At 34.2% G+C, this 12243-nt stretch overlaps 2 protein-coding genes across 2 annotated transcripts; both read left to right on the plus strand.

Annotated features, from left to right (window-relative positions):
* The first annotated feature begins 533 nt into the window (after window positions 1-533).
* On the plus strand, window positions 534-2536 carry LOC113741470 (BIIDXI-like protein At5g11420). Its single transcript, XM_027269005.2, has 3 exons — window positions 534-838; window positions 1095-1607; window positions 1915-2536. Exons 1-3 carry the CDS (start codon window positions 769-771, stop codon window positions 2436-2438), a joined length of 1107 nt encoding a protein of 368 aa, XP_027124806.2. The 5' UTR covers window positions 534-768; the 3' UTR covers window positions 2439-2536.
* Window positions 2537-4725: 2189 nt separating this feature from the next.
* LOC113742009 (BIIDXI-like protein At5g11420) lies at window positions 4726-7446 on the plus strand. The gene is made up of 3 exons (XM_027269686.2): window positions 4726-4966; window positions 5147-5659; window positions 6641-7446. Exons 1-3 carry the CDS (start codon window positions 4894-4896, stop codon window positions 7171-7173), a joined length of 1119 nt encoding a protein of 372 aa, XP_027125487.1. The 5' UTR covers window positions 4726-4893; the 3' UTR covers window positions 7174-7446.
* The last annotated feature ends 4797 nt before the right edge of the window (window positions 7447-12243 follow it).

A 12243-nucleotide genomic window follows, 5' to 3' on the forward strand; every position in this document is an offset into this window, starting at 1 on the left:
TTTATATTAATTTGATTAAAAATAAATATTATCATTTTCATACCTAACATTTTTAGCTAATTAAATCATAGGTTCTATTTCTTTTTTGAATGAAAAGATATAAGTGCAAAATTGTCAAATTTAACTTATTAAGCATTCAGTTATAAATGTTTATCAAACAGTGTAAATAAGTTTAGTATTAAAATTCAGACATTCATATATTTCTTTTCAGTACTTAAAATTCAATAAATTAATTGTTTCAATATTTAGATTTCAGAATTCAGATTCAGTATTATCAAACGAACCTAAGTACGGGAGCCGTGCACTTTTGGGATTTGCTAATGGCTTCCAAAATTTATATTCCCCTACTTGCATGGAAATGGAATTCAGGCAGTACGTAATTGCGATCACGCTGGCACAACAGGTGCCGAAAATTTTGCTGTTTGAATACAATACCGGGAAACGACAATAATATATCAGCCAGACCAAAACTTAATTTGCGAGATTAGCGTTATGTATTGTACAATAATGTTGATTGCTCTCTTCCATTACCTGCACCAGATGGATCGTTTATCCTTCTATCCCGACCAGAGACCAGGGCTATTCGATTATGTTGGCTTACAACTATGTGAAAAACAACAGTTGTTGTGTCACCCAAATAAAACCTTCCATTTTTGTACTGTATAAATCTTGCAGGAAATCCTCTCCAAATTTCCAAAGATCTAACTATCTCTGCTTTCTGGTTTCTAGCCAAACAAATCTGATTTCTGTGTCTTCCTCTCTCTGAATATGAAGAGTGTAAATGTTGTATTAGTGCTGCTCTGCGCCATCTTGCCTGTTGCATTATCTTTCATTGATGGTAAGCTCTCCGCAAATTCACTGCTAATTTGCTTGCATTTTCTTCTTAAGCACTATGGATTCACGCATTTCACGTTGAAAAACTACAAGAGACAAAATTATTAGCTCTATCATTAATAGTTGGCATGGATGCCACTGATGCATGATTTGTTCTAATTTTACTTGGGCAAATGCGCAGGTACTACAGTAATGCATTTCATGAGCCATACAAATATGATACATTGTTGTAAATTCTTTTGGTATTGATGAATTTCCAGGATTAGTCCCAAATGGAGACTTTGAGGAGGGCCCAAAACCATGGCAAATGCATGGAACTGAGGTGGTGGATCCCCACTCAGTACCACATTGGGAACTTTCCGGGTTCGTGGAGTACATCAAATCAGGGCAGAAGCAAGGTGACATGATACTTCCAGTGCCTAAAGGGCATTTTGCACTCAGGCTTGGAAATGAGGCATCAATTAAGACTAAGGTTCAAGTCGCCAAAGGACTGTTTTATTCTCTTTCTTTTGGTGCTGCCCGAACTTGCGCGCAACAGGAGCAACTCAATCTATCTGTATCACCAAATTCGGAGCCAAAGGATTGGGGAATGTTGCCTATGCAAACCATGTACAGCACTGAAGGATGGGACTCATTTTCATGGGGATTTTTGGCCGAATCTAATGAAGTTGAGGTAATCTTCCATCATCCCCAAACGCAGAAGGACCAAGCTTGCGGCCCAATAATCGACGTGGTGGCTCTCAAGTCCTTCACTCTCCCAAAAAAATCAAGAGGTGACTTACTAGCTGCTATTGTAGTTACTAGTCCAAAAGAAGAAATTCTATTTGTGGCCTTCCATCTTCAGATGGAACTATTGAGTCCAACAGACGATCGATTCAATTTTTGCATCTCACGCATGTCATATTTTTCAAAAAGTAAAGTATATCACTGAAATGCTGTATTACTTCCCCTGTATATACTACATTGGCAAATGGCTTAGTGAATACCGAGAAATATGCATCGAGTCTCAGTCACAGATACGAAAAATTGCTCACTTCTTCTTCTAACTGACAAGTGTTCTGTGGGCAAGTGTTAATGCAGACATATTGCAGAATGGAAATTTTGAAGAAGGTCCCTATGTGCTCCCAAACACCTCCTGGGGTATCTTAATTCCTCCTAACGTCGAAGATGATCATTCTGCATTGGTGGGATGGATGGTTGAATCCCTGAAAGCCGTAAGATACATAGACTCCGACCACTTTGCAGTTCCAGAGGGCAAAAGAGCAGTAGAGCTGGTGGCCGGAAGAGAAAGCGCTGTGGCACAAGTTGTCAAAACTGTACCTGGCAAAGACTATGACCTTGAATTCTACGTGGGCGATGCTAGAAATATGTGTGAAGGATCAATGCTAGTAGAAGTGAACGCCAGCAATTCTACTTTTTACGTCCCTTATGAATCTAAGGGGAAAGGTGGATCCAAACTCGCGGTGCTTCGACTCAAAGCAGAGACTGGACGCACGAGGATCAGGTTTCTGAGCTCATATTATCACATGAAGAGTGATTTTTCTGGCTCCTTGTGTGGGCCGGTGGTGGATGGTGTGAGATTAGTCAGGGTTCCACATGCATGATCAGGATTCTTGATCATAAACACACATTCATATATATGTTTTACTATTGTTTTCTCTGATCGATGGAAATTTAATAAAAATGATAGCCTAGCTTGTGATTTCTGATCGATGCTGGGACAGGGGGAAAGACGCGCACACATGCACGAAGAGAAAACAGATATTAATATGGCTAACTTTGCAGCTGTACGTCTGTCTCAAGAGATGCTTTCGTTTCTCTATTTAACTATAGCCGGATGCTGCAATTAGTGCAATAATATTAAGTTGCGTTTGAATTGAGAAATTTGACGAAAAGTTTGAAATTCTTTTAAAAATTTATAGTTATTTAGATTATTTAAGAGGTATTTAAATTTATAAATCACCAATTATTCTAGCATTTAAAATATAGATATTTCAATAATTAATGAATTACATACCCAAATACCTTCTCAAGCAAGTGATCTGGATGAATTTCAAATCTTTCATTAAAATTTTCAATTCAAACGAAACCTTACATTATCATTCGTTCAGTAAAAATCCACTTTTCACGAGTATAAAAGAACATCCAAAATCAGCCAGTAATTTACCGCAAATTCTAATTTGAATCAAGGCCGGAAATCATCATGACAACATGCTTGGCCTTTTTACAAGATACAAGATTGGATTAGTCCCCTAATAGACTACAAAATTGATCCTTTGTCATGTCAACTATATATGTAAAAGGGAAAAAGGATTCGGCAAGAAATGTTACTCCACGAACAGCCAACTCTCCACATAAATCATGGTCTCGTAAGAGCCAAAAACATAGTAGTTCGCTAGTGATTAACAAATCCCCTGTTTAGCTTTGTAATCATCAAATGACATCTTTCTTTTCTCATTTATATATTAAGCATAATCACGTACGAAATACATAGGAGGATAGATGATATGGGCAGCGGATGCAGAAAATCCAATTGATTGCTAAAAGAAAACTTGGAAGCATATATACAAGTACAACCAATTCAATTGATTGCTTGCTTGCACCATTTAGATGGAGTAATAGCTCAACCGCCACCTCATTCCTTGTCGATTCACTTATTGTTGCACATGCCTTCTGGTAAAAATTAGAGAATTATTGCCGACCAAAAAAGTGCAAAAGGGTGGAGGTGAGAGAAGAAGGAAAAAAAATAGTAGTAGTAAAAGGGCTAATTAGGATGCTAATTGAGACACGAAATTAAGACAGTTCTCACTCAAAAGCTTTAGGTGCACATGGTCTGCCCCGTATCAGATCTTGAATGTCCCCATTTCCCAACTCTAAATTGAAAATTATGGTCTTCTTCTTCTTCTGCTGACACATTGGCACATACCCTCATGCAATCACTAAATTAATGGCATGCCTAATTAACCATACATATCTCAAGATTCCACGCAGTATATTTTGGTCATGAAGTCCAAGGTCTTGTGTTCTTGGACTGCAATTCAGTTGCCTTCCCAGAAGCTCAACCCATACGTACATTATCTATCTATTGCACCAGATCCATGTGCCTGGGACTTAGACAAATTTGAGGTTTATGTACAAATTTCAATTGTCTTATGTCATGATCAATGGCAGGCGAGAAAAGTTTGCATGGTATTCTCCTATTCACTGAGCAAAATGTTTCTTTTTTCAGAATTGTGAGATTGCAGGTTCAGGTTGAACTAGGTGAGAAGAAAGGGCTTTACATGAATGCTATCAGAAAATGAGAGCTCAAAGGTAGAGTTTTATGAGGAATGATTAATGGGGAGCGGTATAATTTATAAATCTGAAGGTAGTGCGTTGTACTTAATCTCCTGATGAATCAAAGGGGATTAAGCGCTTGAAGTAAATGCAAATATGACATTTATAAGTAAAAATGCACCGTGAATTAAAATTGGTTAATCAATGGTATGATTAAGTTGCTCTCTGACCGATGGGATGACAGCTTCTTGGGAATAGCATGCCTTTCTAAAATAATGGATTATGTTCAACCCACCCCATGATACGTTTAATCAATTTTGCAGAGACCGGATTATGGTTCAACCCATTTGATTAATAGTTGCAGTAAAATATTCCTTCGGATCCCTTGTATTGTGGAAATTATTCTCATTCACTCGTATAGAAAAGAAAACAAAGCCAGGAAAATTAAATATAACCAAGCCAGGAATCTCAGATGACCACCAAAATGAAAAGGTAAAAAGAATATAAAATTTTTTAAGAGACAGTGTCGTTTGTCAGGTTTACAAATTTGCATGTTATCATCTATCTCTTCAAGCCTAACTGCACATGTGGGTTGCTTTTATTTGGATTCTTGGATGGTGCAGGTGATATCTTAACCTTCAAAAGTTTTGAATGGTGGAAAAACCTGTCTTTCACTCTATAAGTATGTTCATTCTTGAAAGCTGAAATGCATATAGCCCCTTGCAGCCTCCCAGATTTTGATCCAAAACCTCTCTCTCTCTCTCTCACACACACGCATTAAACATGAAGACAGTAAGCCTACTGTTAGTGCTACTTTGCGCAAGCTTCCATCTTGCTTTGTCAGTATTTGTAGACGGTATGCTTTCCGAAACCATTTCTTGATCATGACTTCACCGTAAATGATCAATGTTTTCAAGGAATTGTTTATCATGAATCTAACATTGTAAAGTACTATTATTCTGTACAACGTGAAACTTAATTTTTGGTAAAATTTTGATGGGAAGTGTTCTGCTCATGGTGTTACTTGAATTTTCAGGACTTTTGCCCAATGGCAACTTTGAGTACGGCCCGAAACCATGGCAGATGAAGGGTAGTAGAGTGATAGATCCCCACTCAATACCACATTGGGAAATCTGGGGTTTCGTTGAGTACATAGAATCCGGTCAGAAGCAAGGAGACATGCTCCTGGTAGTCCCCGAAGGCAGGTACGCGGTGAGGCTGGGGGATGAAGCTTCAATTAAGACCAAAGTTAAGGTTGAAAAGGATTTGTTTTACTCGCTCTCGTTCAGTGCTGCTCGAACTTGTGCACAAGATGAAGTATTGAACCTATCGGTTTCGCCCAACAAAGAGCCCAACGATTGGGGAATGCTTCCGATGCAAACCATGTACAGCAGCGATGGATGGGACTCTTACTCCTGGGGATTCCTAGCTGACTCCGACGTGATTGAGATTTCCATCCATAACCCAGGAAGGGAAAAAGACGCTGCTTGTGGCCCTCTTATCGATTCTGTTGCCCTCAAGGCTTTGCGTAGGCCTCTAAAAACAAGAGGTCATTTCTCTCCACCAAACACACACACACACACACACACACTCTCTCTCTCTCTCTCTCTCTCTCTTGCATCTGGTCCAATTGTTTAGTTTGGTAGATGACTAGGGAGGGTTTATAAATTATAATTGGACCAGGGATTTTCCTATTACCTAATCAATGTCTCTATCTGCTAATGTGGGTTTAGGTGACTATTGGGGGCTAATTATCTATGTAGTTTAGAAATTTGAAGTGAATTAATTTATATTGACATCTTATTTACCATAAAACTTAAAAAAAAAGTGTGAAGTGAATCACATCCATTAGTAGCAACCGGTGAACCTCAGTAATTGTTCGGACCCTCAATCCGTTAAAGAAGTCCATAAATTCTGAAGGCCCATTTCTCAGGATCGATGTTACTTCCTAATATCTCCACAAAAAGAGCAATAAATTCTATGGTATATGCACGTTTAAGGGGGACGATAAACATGTCTAATCAAATCTAACACTTTATTGTTCACACTTGTTTAATAATTTTATCGAGTTTGAAATTATATTTAAATTTGATTTGTTTATCGATCGAATCAATTCAAACAATCTTTTATTTAGTCTAAACTCGAGTAACTTGAGTTTTTTTAGTCATAAATTTAAATGTTATGCTAATTGACAGCCGAACTTGAAACTTAATTGATTCCAAAATACTTGTTTGAGTTTAATTTAATTAGTGGCGAACTAAACTCGAACAAGCTTTTACTGAGTCGAACTCACTGAGTACTTTTGTTTGTCTTTCAACCAAACTGCCGCTTGCGGCCTTTCTCACAAATCATTAGAAGGAAAATCATTACAACCATGATGACTGGATCACAACAAGAAGTTTCTTACCAGATTCTAGCTCATCCATTCCTTTGCTAATTCAAATTCTGTATTCAATCCATGTTATTCTATCAATGTGCCTCCTGCTCTTCAATATGAACCCACATATCTTGGTTCATTGATGCAATGCAGGAAATCTGTTGAAGAATGGAAATTTTGAAGAAGGTCCATATATCTTCCCCAACACAGCATGGGGAGCTCTAATTCCTCCCAACATCGAGGACGACCATTCACCATTGCCCGGCTGGATAATCGAATCCCTCAAAGCCGTAAAGTACGTAGATTCAGAACATTTCAGCGTCCCAGAGGGAAAACGAGCTGTAGAACTCATAGCAGGAAGGGAAAGCGCTATTGCCCAGATAGTGAAGACCATCCCAGGCTGGTGGTACGATCTAGTTTTCTCAGTGGGCGATGCCAAGAATGGGTGTGAAGGATCTATGCTAATAGAGGCGTCTGCTGGGACGGTCACTCTTCAGGTGCCCTACCAGTCCTCTGGTAAGGGGCAGTTCATCCGAGCCACCCATCGATTTAGAGCAGTTTCAAGGCGCACAAGAGTCAGGTTTTTGAGCAGTAACTATCATATGAGGAGTGACAATACTGGAACATTATGCGGTCCTGTGATTGATGATGTTCGGTTGTATAGTCTTCGTAAACTACGTATGTGAAGCGATTCAGCCACATATACTCTCAAGCGTCAGAATTTACAAATCCTCGAGTTTACTCTCTCGCAAAGTCATGAATCGTGATCATCAATAGCTTATGAAGGAAATCTATTGTCTTGTTATTGTGCTGGGGTGGGTGATTTTTTATTTTTTTTCCTTTTTCCCTAAGATTACTATTACTACTACTACAGAAACAATTCAAACAGAGAAGAGAGCTTTTAAGTTGCTATATTACAGCATTGGTCAATATAATATCATACTCCAGATTTTAGTTAAGGGACATCTTATCGTACATGGCGATGCTTAATTGCTTCTTGCTCCACACGGGTTTATTTGGATAGAGTATTATTTGAAATATTATTATTATTATTATTATTTTTAGCTTAACGGCACATCTAACCTAGCCTAGCCTAACCTACTCCTACTCCTAAGGGGAGGGGAAACCTACTCTATGGGGTGGCCCAACTGAGCCGGGGGGAACCTGATGGGGACTGAACCACCATCAGACCAGACGGGTGCACCACACACCCGTATGGATTTAGAACAAACCTCATATTGAGGGACATTGATGGGAGGCAAGGTTTGAAATATTATTTGGAATAATTACTGTAACACTTTTTGTGATGTGATGTATGTGAGATAAAAAGGTAATTGGGAATATAAAAAGTTGAGTTGGAAAATGTGTTTATGATGAAAGCGAAATATTATTTGAGATATTTGTGTTATTCAAACACTATTGGAATTACAATGACACTCAATTTCAATAAACCCCTCGAAAAGTACACTCTTCTTTTCTCATCTTGCCCCCTCGAAGATTGAATTGCACTAACCACCCTCTATAATAATATTCTCAAATAGGTGCAAACGGGTCGAGGAGCCCAATGTGTGGCAAATTCGGGCATCCACACCTTTTGACGTGCCCAATTTTTAAATGATCACTTTTAGTCAATTTTCATTTTTTTGAGTGGATTTTGGTCGGAATTTACCGGACCCACATGACGTGCCCAATTTTAAAGGGTAAGAATGACAAACCGCCTTGACTAGAAATGTGAGGGGACTAACAGTGCAAAGCTTTAGTTAAACATTCATCAAAAAATACATAACTAACCCACCATTGCTAACAATTCATCTTAGGACAATGCTTTAGTAACGACAGTTATGGTAACGAAACAGTTTTTTTACCTGATATAATAAGTGGTTGCACTTTTAGCGACCATTTGATTACTTTATAGGCCTATCCACCTAAATAGGATAACACTTAAAAATAAGAAAGTAAAATTTTCATCTAAAATAGTAAGTTAATAGTAATAAATTAGTAAGTTTCATACTTCAAAAGGTAAATTGGAATAAATATTAAACTTATTTTTTAAATAAATAAAGTACTACTTTATATCCCAAACTTACTTTTTAGAGAGTAAGTTTAAATCAAATAATAGTAAGTTTTTATACATAAATAGTAATTCTTACTGATAACATGGTAAATTTGATTAATAATCAAAACTTACTGATTTATGGAACACGTATACTATTTTACTTTAAAACATATTTCAAACTAGTATTAGAAAATTTATTTGAATTAACGATAAGATGTTTTATTAATGATTAATTCTTAGTACCTTAGCTAGTAAGTACACGTAATATACCTGCATAATACATGATTATAGGTATAATTTAAAAAAATTTATTTATATATTTTAAAATATTATGAAAAATAGTTTGACTTTTCACATAATCTCGTAAAATATGTAATAAAACTTTTGTCATATTATAAGTTTTTAATCATTTTCAATTTTTGAAAAGTTTGAAAGTTTGGATAACAATAACAACAAATCTTCCTAGTTATATATAGAATATTACTTGTTTATATATCACAATTTTTATAATTTAACACATATGAATATAATAAGATGATAAAGTTTTAATAAATTTTACATCTGGGACACAAGAAATAATAAGAGTTAAAGCCAAAACAAAATGAGAAATAATATAATAATAAAAATGACAAAATTAGTATAACAATTAATATAAGAAAATCAGTATGATCTAGAATTTTTCCTTGGGAGATTGTTCATAAAAATGGGATCCAACAATTATAAATAAAATCACATGCATATATAATGTATTTTATTATTTAAATTAAATTTAGTTCACATATAAAATGGTCCTAAAATAATTAGTACACTATGATACAATGTTATTTTAACAACAAGAGTTTTTTTACTAAAAGTCTCAAATATCCATGACATACGTATGAGGGATATTTTACCATATTTGTATCTCACATCTAATCATTAAAGTTAACATGAGGAAAAATATTTTTGACAATAGAATTGTTTTGAATTTAGTCAACAAGTTGAGATTTTTTAAACAATAAAAGTGAAATATTTTGGGAACTTAGTTGTTTATTTTCCCATAATTAAAAATTGCTATATTTTAGCAATTGTTGCCATTGACTTTCATTCTGTAGACTAATTTTTATCAATTCAAAATTAGTTTTATTAACAATAATTGAAATTCCATTAATCTGAGGATTGGCATTCTATTGCTATTGTTTTATGAGTAAATCTTTCCTACACTGACGGTGTATACACTATCATCGTTAGATTCATGACATGTGTGCAAAAGTTGAATTTCAAATTCAAATTTTGCATAGTTATCAATCATCCAACACTGATAGTGTATACACTGTCAGTGTAGGAAAGATTAATCCTTATTTTATATGTAAATATTTAACCTAAGTAATAAAATAAATAATAGCTACTTAAAAAAAGGGAAATTGGTGCTCAATTGATTGTGGTGTAAAATATTAGTATACAATTAAGTAGAGTTTGAAATGGAATTAAATTTATTTAGTATTTTACTGCTAACAACTTTGACCCCATTTAATGCTTAAAGAAAAAAAAAGAGACATAGAGATTGAGATTGGTTCCTTAGTGTGAAAAAGGAAAATTCCTCTAAAGTCATGCTGCGTGAAATTCTGGATGCATATGAAATTAGAAATGTGATAACTTTGCAATTCATTCTCATTCATAATGAATTTCTTTGACTCTACATAGAATTGCAATTTTTTTCGTTCAGCATGAAAATATTTTTTTTTGTCATATTGATGGCTTTGCTTTTAAGATTATCTACATGTCGGTGGTTAGTATTATTGACAAGGTTAGAGGTCATGGAAAATGTTACTAATTTTAGGAGAAATTATGTATTGTAAAAATGATTTAACAATTTTCTACTAAGCATAACTACTGCATACAAAAAGAAAAGATATTTGATTTTTATTTTGCTTTGATTAGAAGAACTTGTACTACTAATAAAGGAAATTTCAATTCAACAATCAACGTGCACATGATTACAGTAATTTTTTAGTCAATTAGACTAATATATGCCATAAAGTAGTCAGATTTAGTCATTTGTGAATTGATAATTTTAACAGTTTACATAACATTCATCTATAAAAAAATGATGATTATTATAAAATGATATTTTATAATAATTTACATACCATTTGCCAATAAAAAAAGAGTTTGATAGAAAAAATATGGATACAAATCCATAATGTAAATGATACAAAGTACGTTTGAAAGTCACAGAACTTAATATATGGGTAATTTTACTATAATTTTCAAAGATTATGCTACGTTAATACAACTTTAATTTTTATACTTGTGACCTAGAAAATAAATTTATTAAAATTTTAACATTTTATTAAAAATTTTATTAAATTCATAGGCATTAATATATGAAATTTGTGATGTATAAGTAAGTGCTATTTTATATACAACTCAAAAGATATGTTGTTATTATAATACAACTTTAACTTTTATACTTGTGACCTAGTAAATAAATTTATTAAAACTTTACCATTTTATTATATTCATAGGTATTAATATATGGAAATTGGGATGTATAGATGAGTGCAATTCTATATATAATTCGAAAGATTTGTTGTTATTGTCATCCAAACTTTCTAACCTTTCACAAATTAAAAAATAATTCAAAATTTATAATATGACAAATTATTCTTACATATTTTATAAGGTCATGCGCAAAAGATATAGTTTTCGTAGTATATTTAAAATGCTTAAAACATATAACAATTACAAAATGATACGTACAATTGTGTATCATACATTTACATTACGAGTAATTACTAACTATAATACTAAGTTTCAATCATTAATAAAAAATCTTAACATTATTTCAAATAAACTTCCTAATACTTGTTTCATATAAGTTTTTTTAAGTAAAATAGTAAATTTATACCGCAAACTAGTAGGTTTTGACCACTAACCAAATTTACTATTCTATCAACAATATTTACTATTAATATATAAAAACTTACTATTACTTGAACCAAACTTACTCTCCAAAAAGTAAGTTTCATATATAGAGTAGTAATTTACCTCAAAAAAAAAAAGTAAGTTCCATATTTATTCCAATTTACTTTTTGAGACATAAAAGTTATTAATTTATCGAGTTAACTTACTATTTTTTATGTAAAACTGATTAACCAAATTTTTAGGTACTATCTTATTTAAGTGACCAGTCTAATAGGTAATCAAATGGTCACTAAAAGTGTTTTTACCTGTTATATCAGGTAAAAACAGTTTCGTTACCATAACGATCGTTACCTTAGACTTTTCCTTCATCTTAACCCAAAACAACCTGATTGCAAAGTCACAACAGCTAATTGAAATTCATCTGAAGGAAATTGCTGATTGAAATGCTAGATATGTTGGGTTCAGAGACAATGATGCAACAAGTGCAGAATGACTCGACCACCTTGGCTTGATCGACGGATGCAATTTCCACAATTTCTCCATTTTTCAGCATTAGGGCCATCCTGACTTTAATGGAGAATGGGTTCTTCTTGGCTTCAGTAATTGCACCACCGCTATAGACCGTGACAGCACCATCGTCGCCCCATCGTTGCAAGTGTTCGTAAAATGCCTGAACGAAATGTCCAACTGGCTATAAATTGTATGTGATTAGGATGCGAAATATGGAAAAAAAAAAAGGATAACATGAGCGAAGAGCTTAAGAAGAGGATTAGGGGAAATCAGAAATAGGGCA

Source organism: Coffea arabica, chromosome 4e (assembly GCF_036785885.1).
Source record: "Coffea arabica cultivar ET-39 chromosome 4e, Coffea Arabica ET-39 HiFi, whole genome shotgun sequence".
Taxonomy (NCBI): Eukaryota; Viridiplantae; Streptophyta; class Magnoliopsida; order Gentianales; family Rubiaceae; genus Coffea; species Coffea arabica.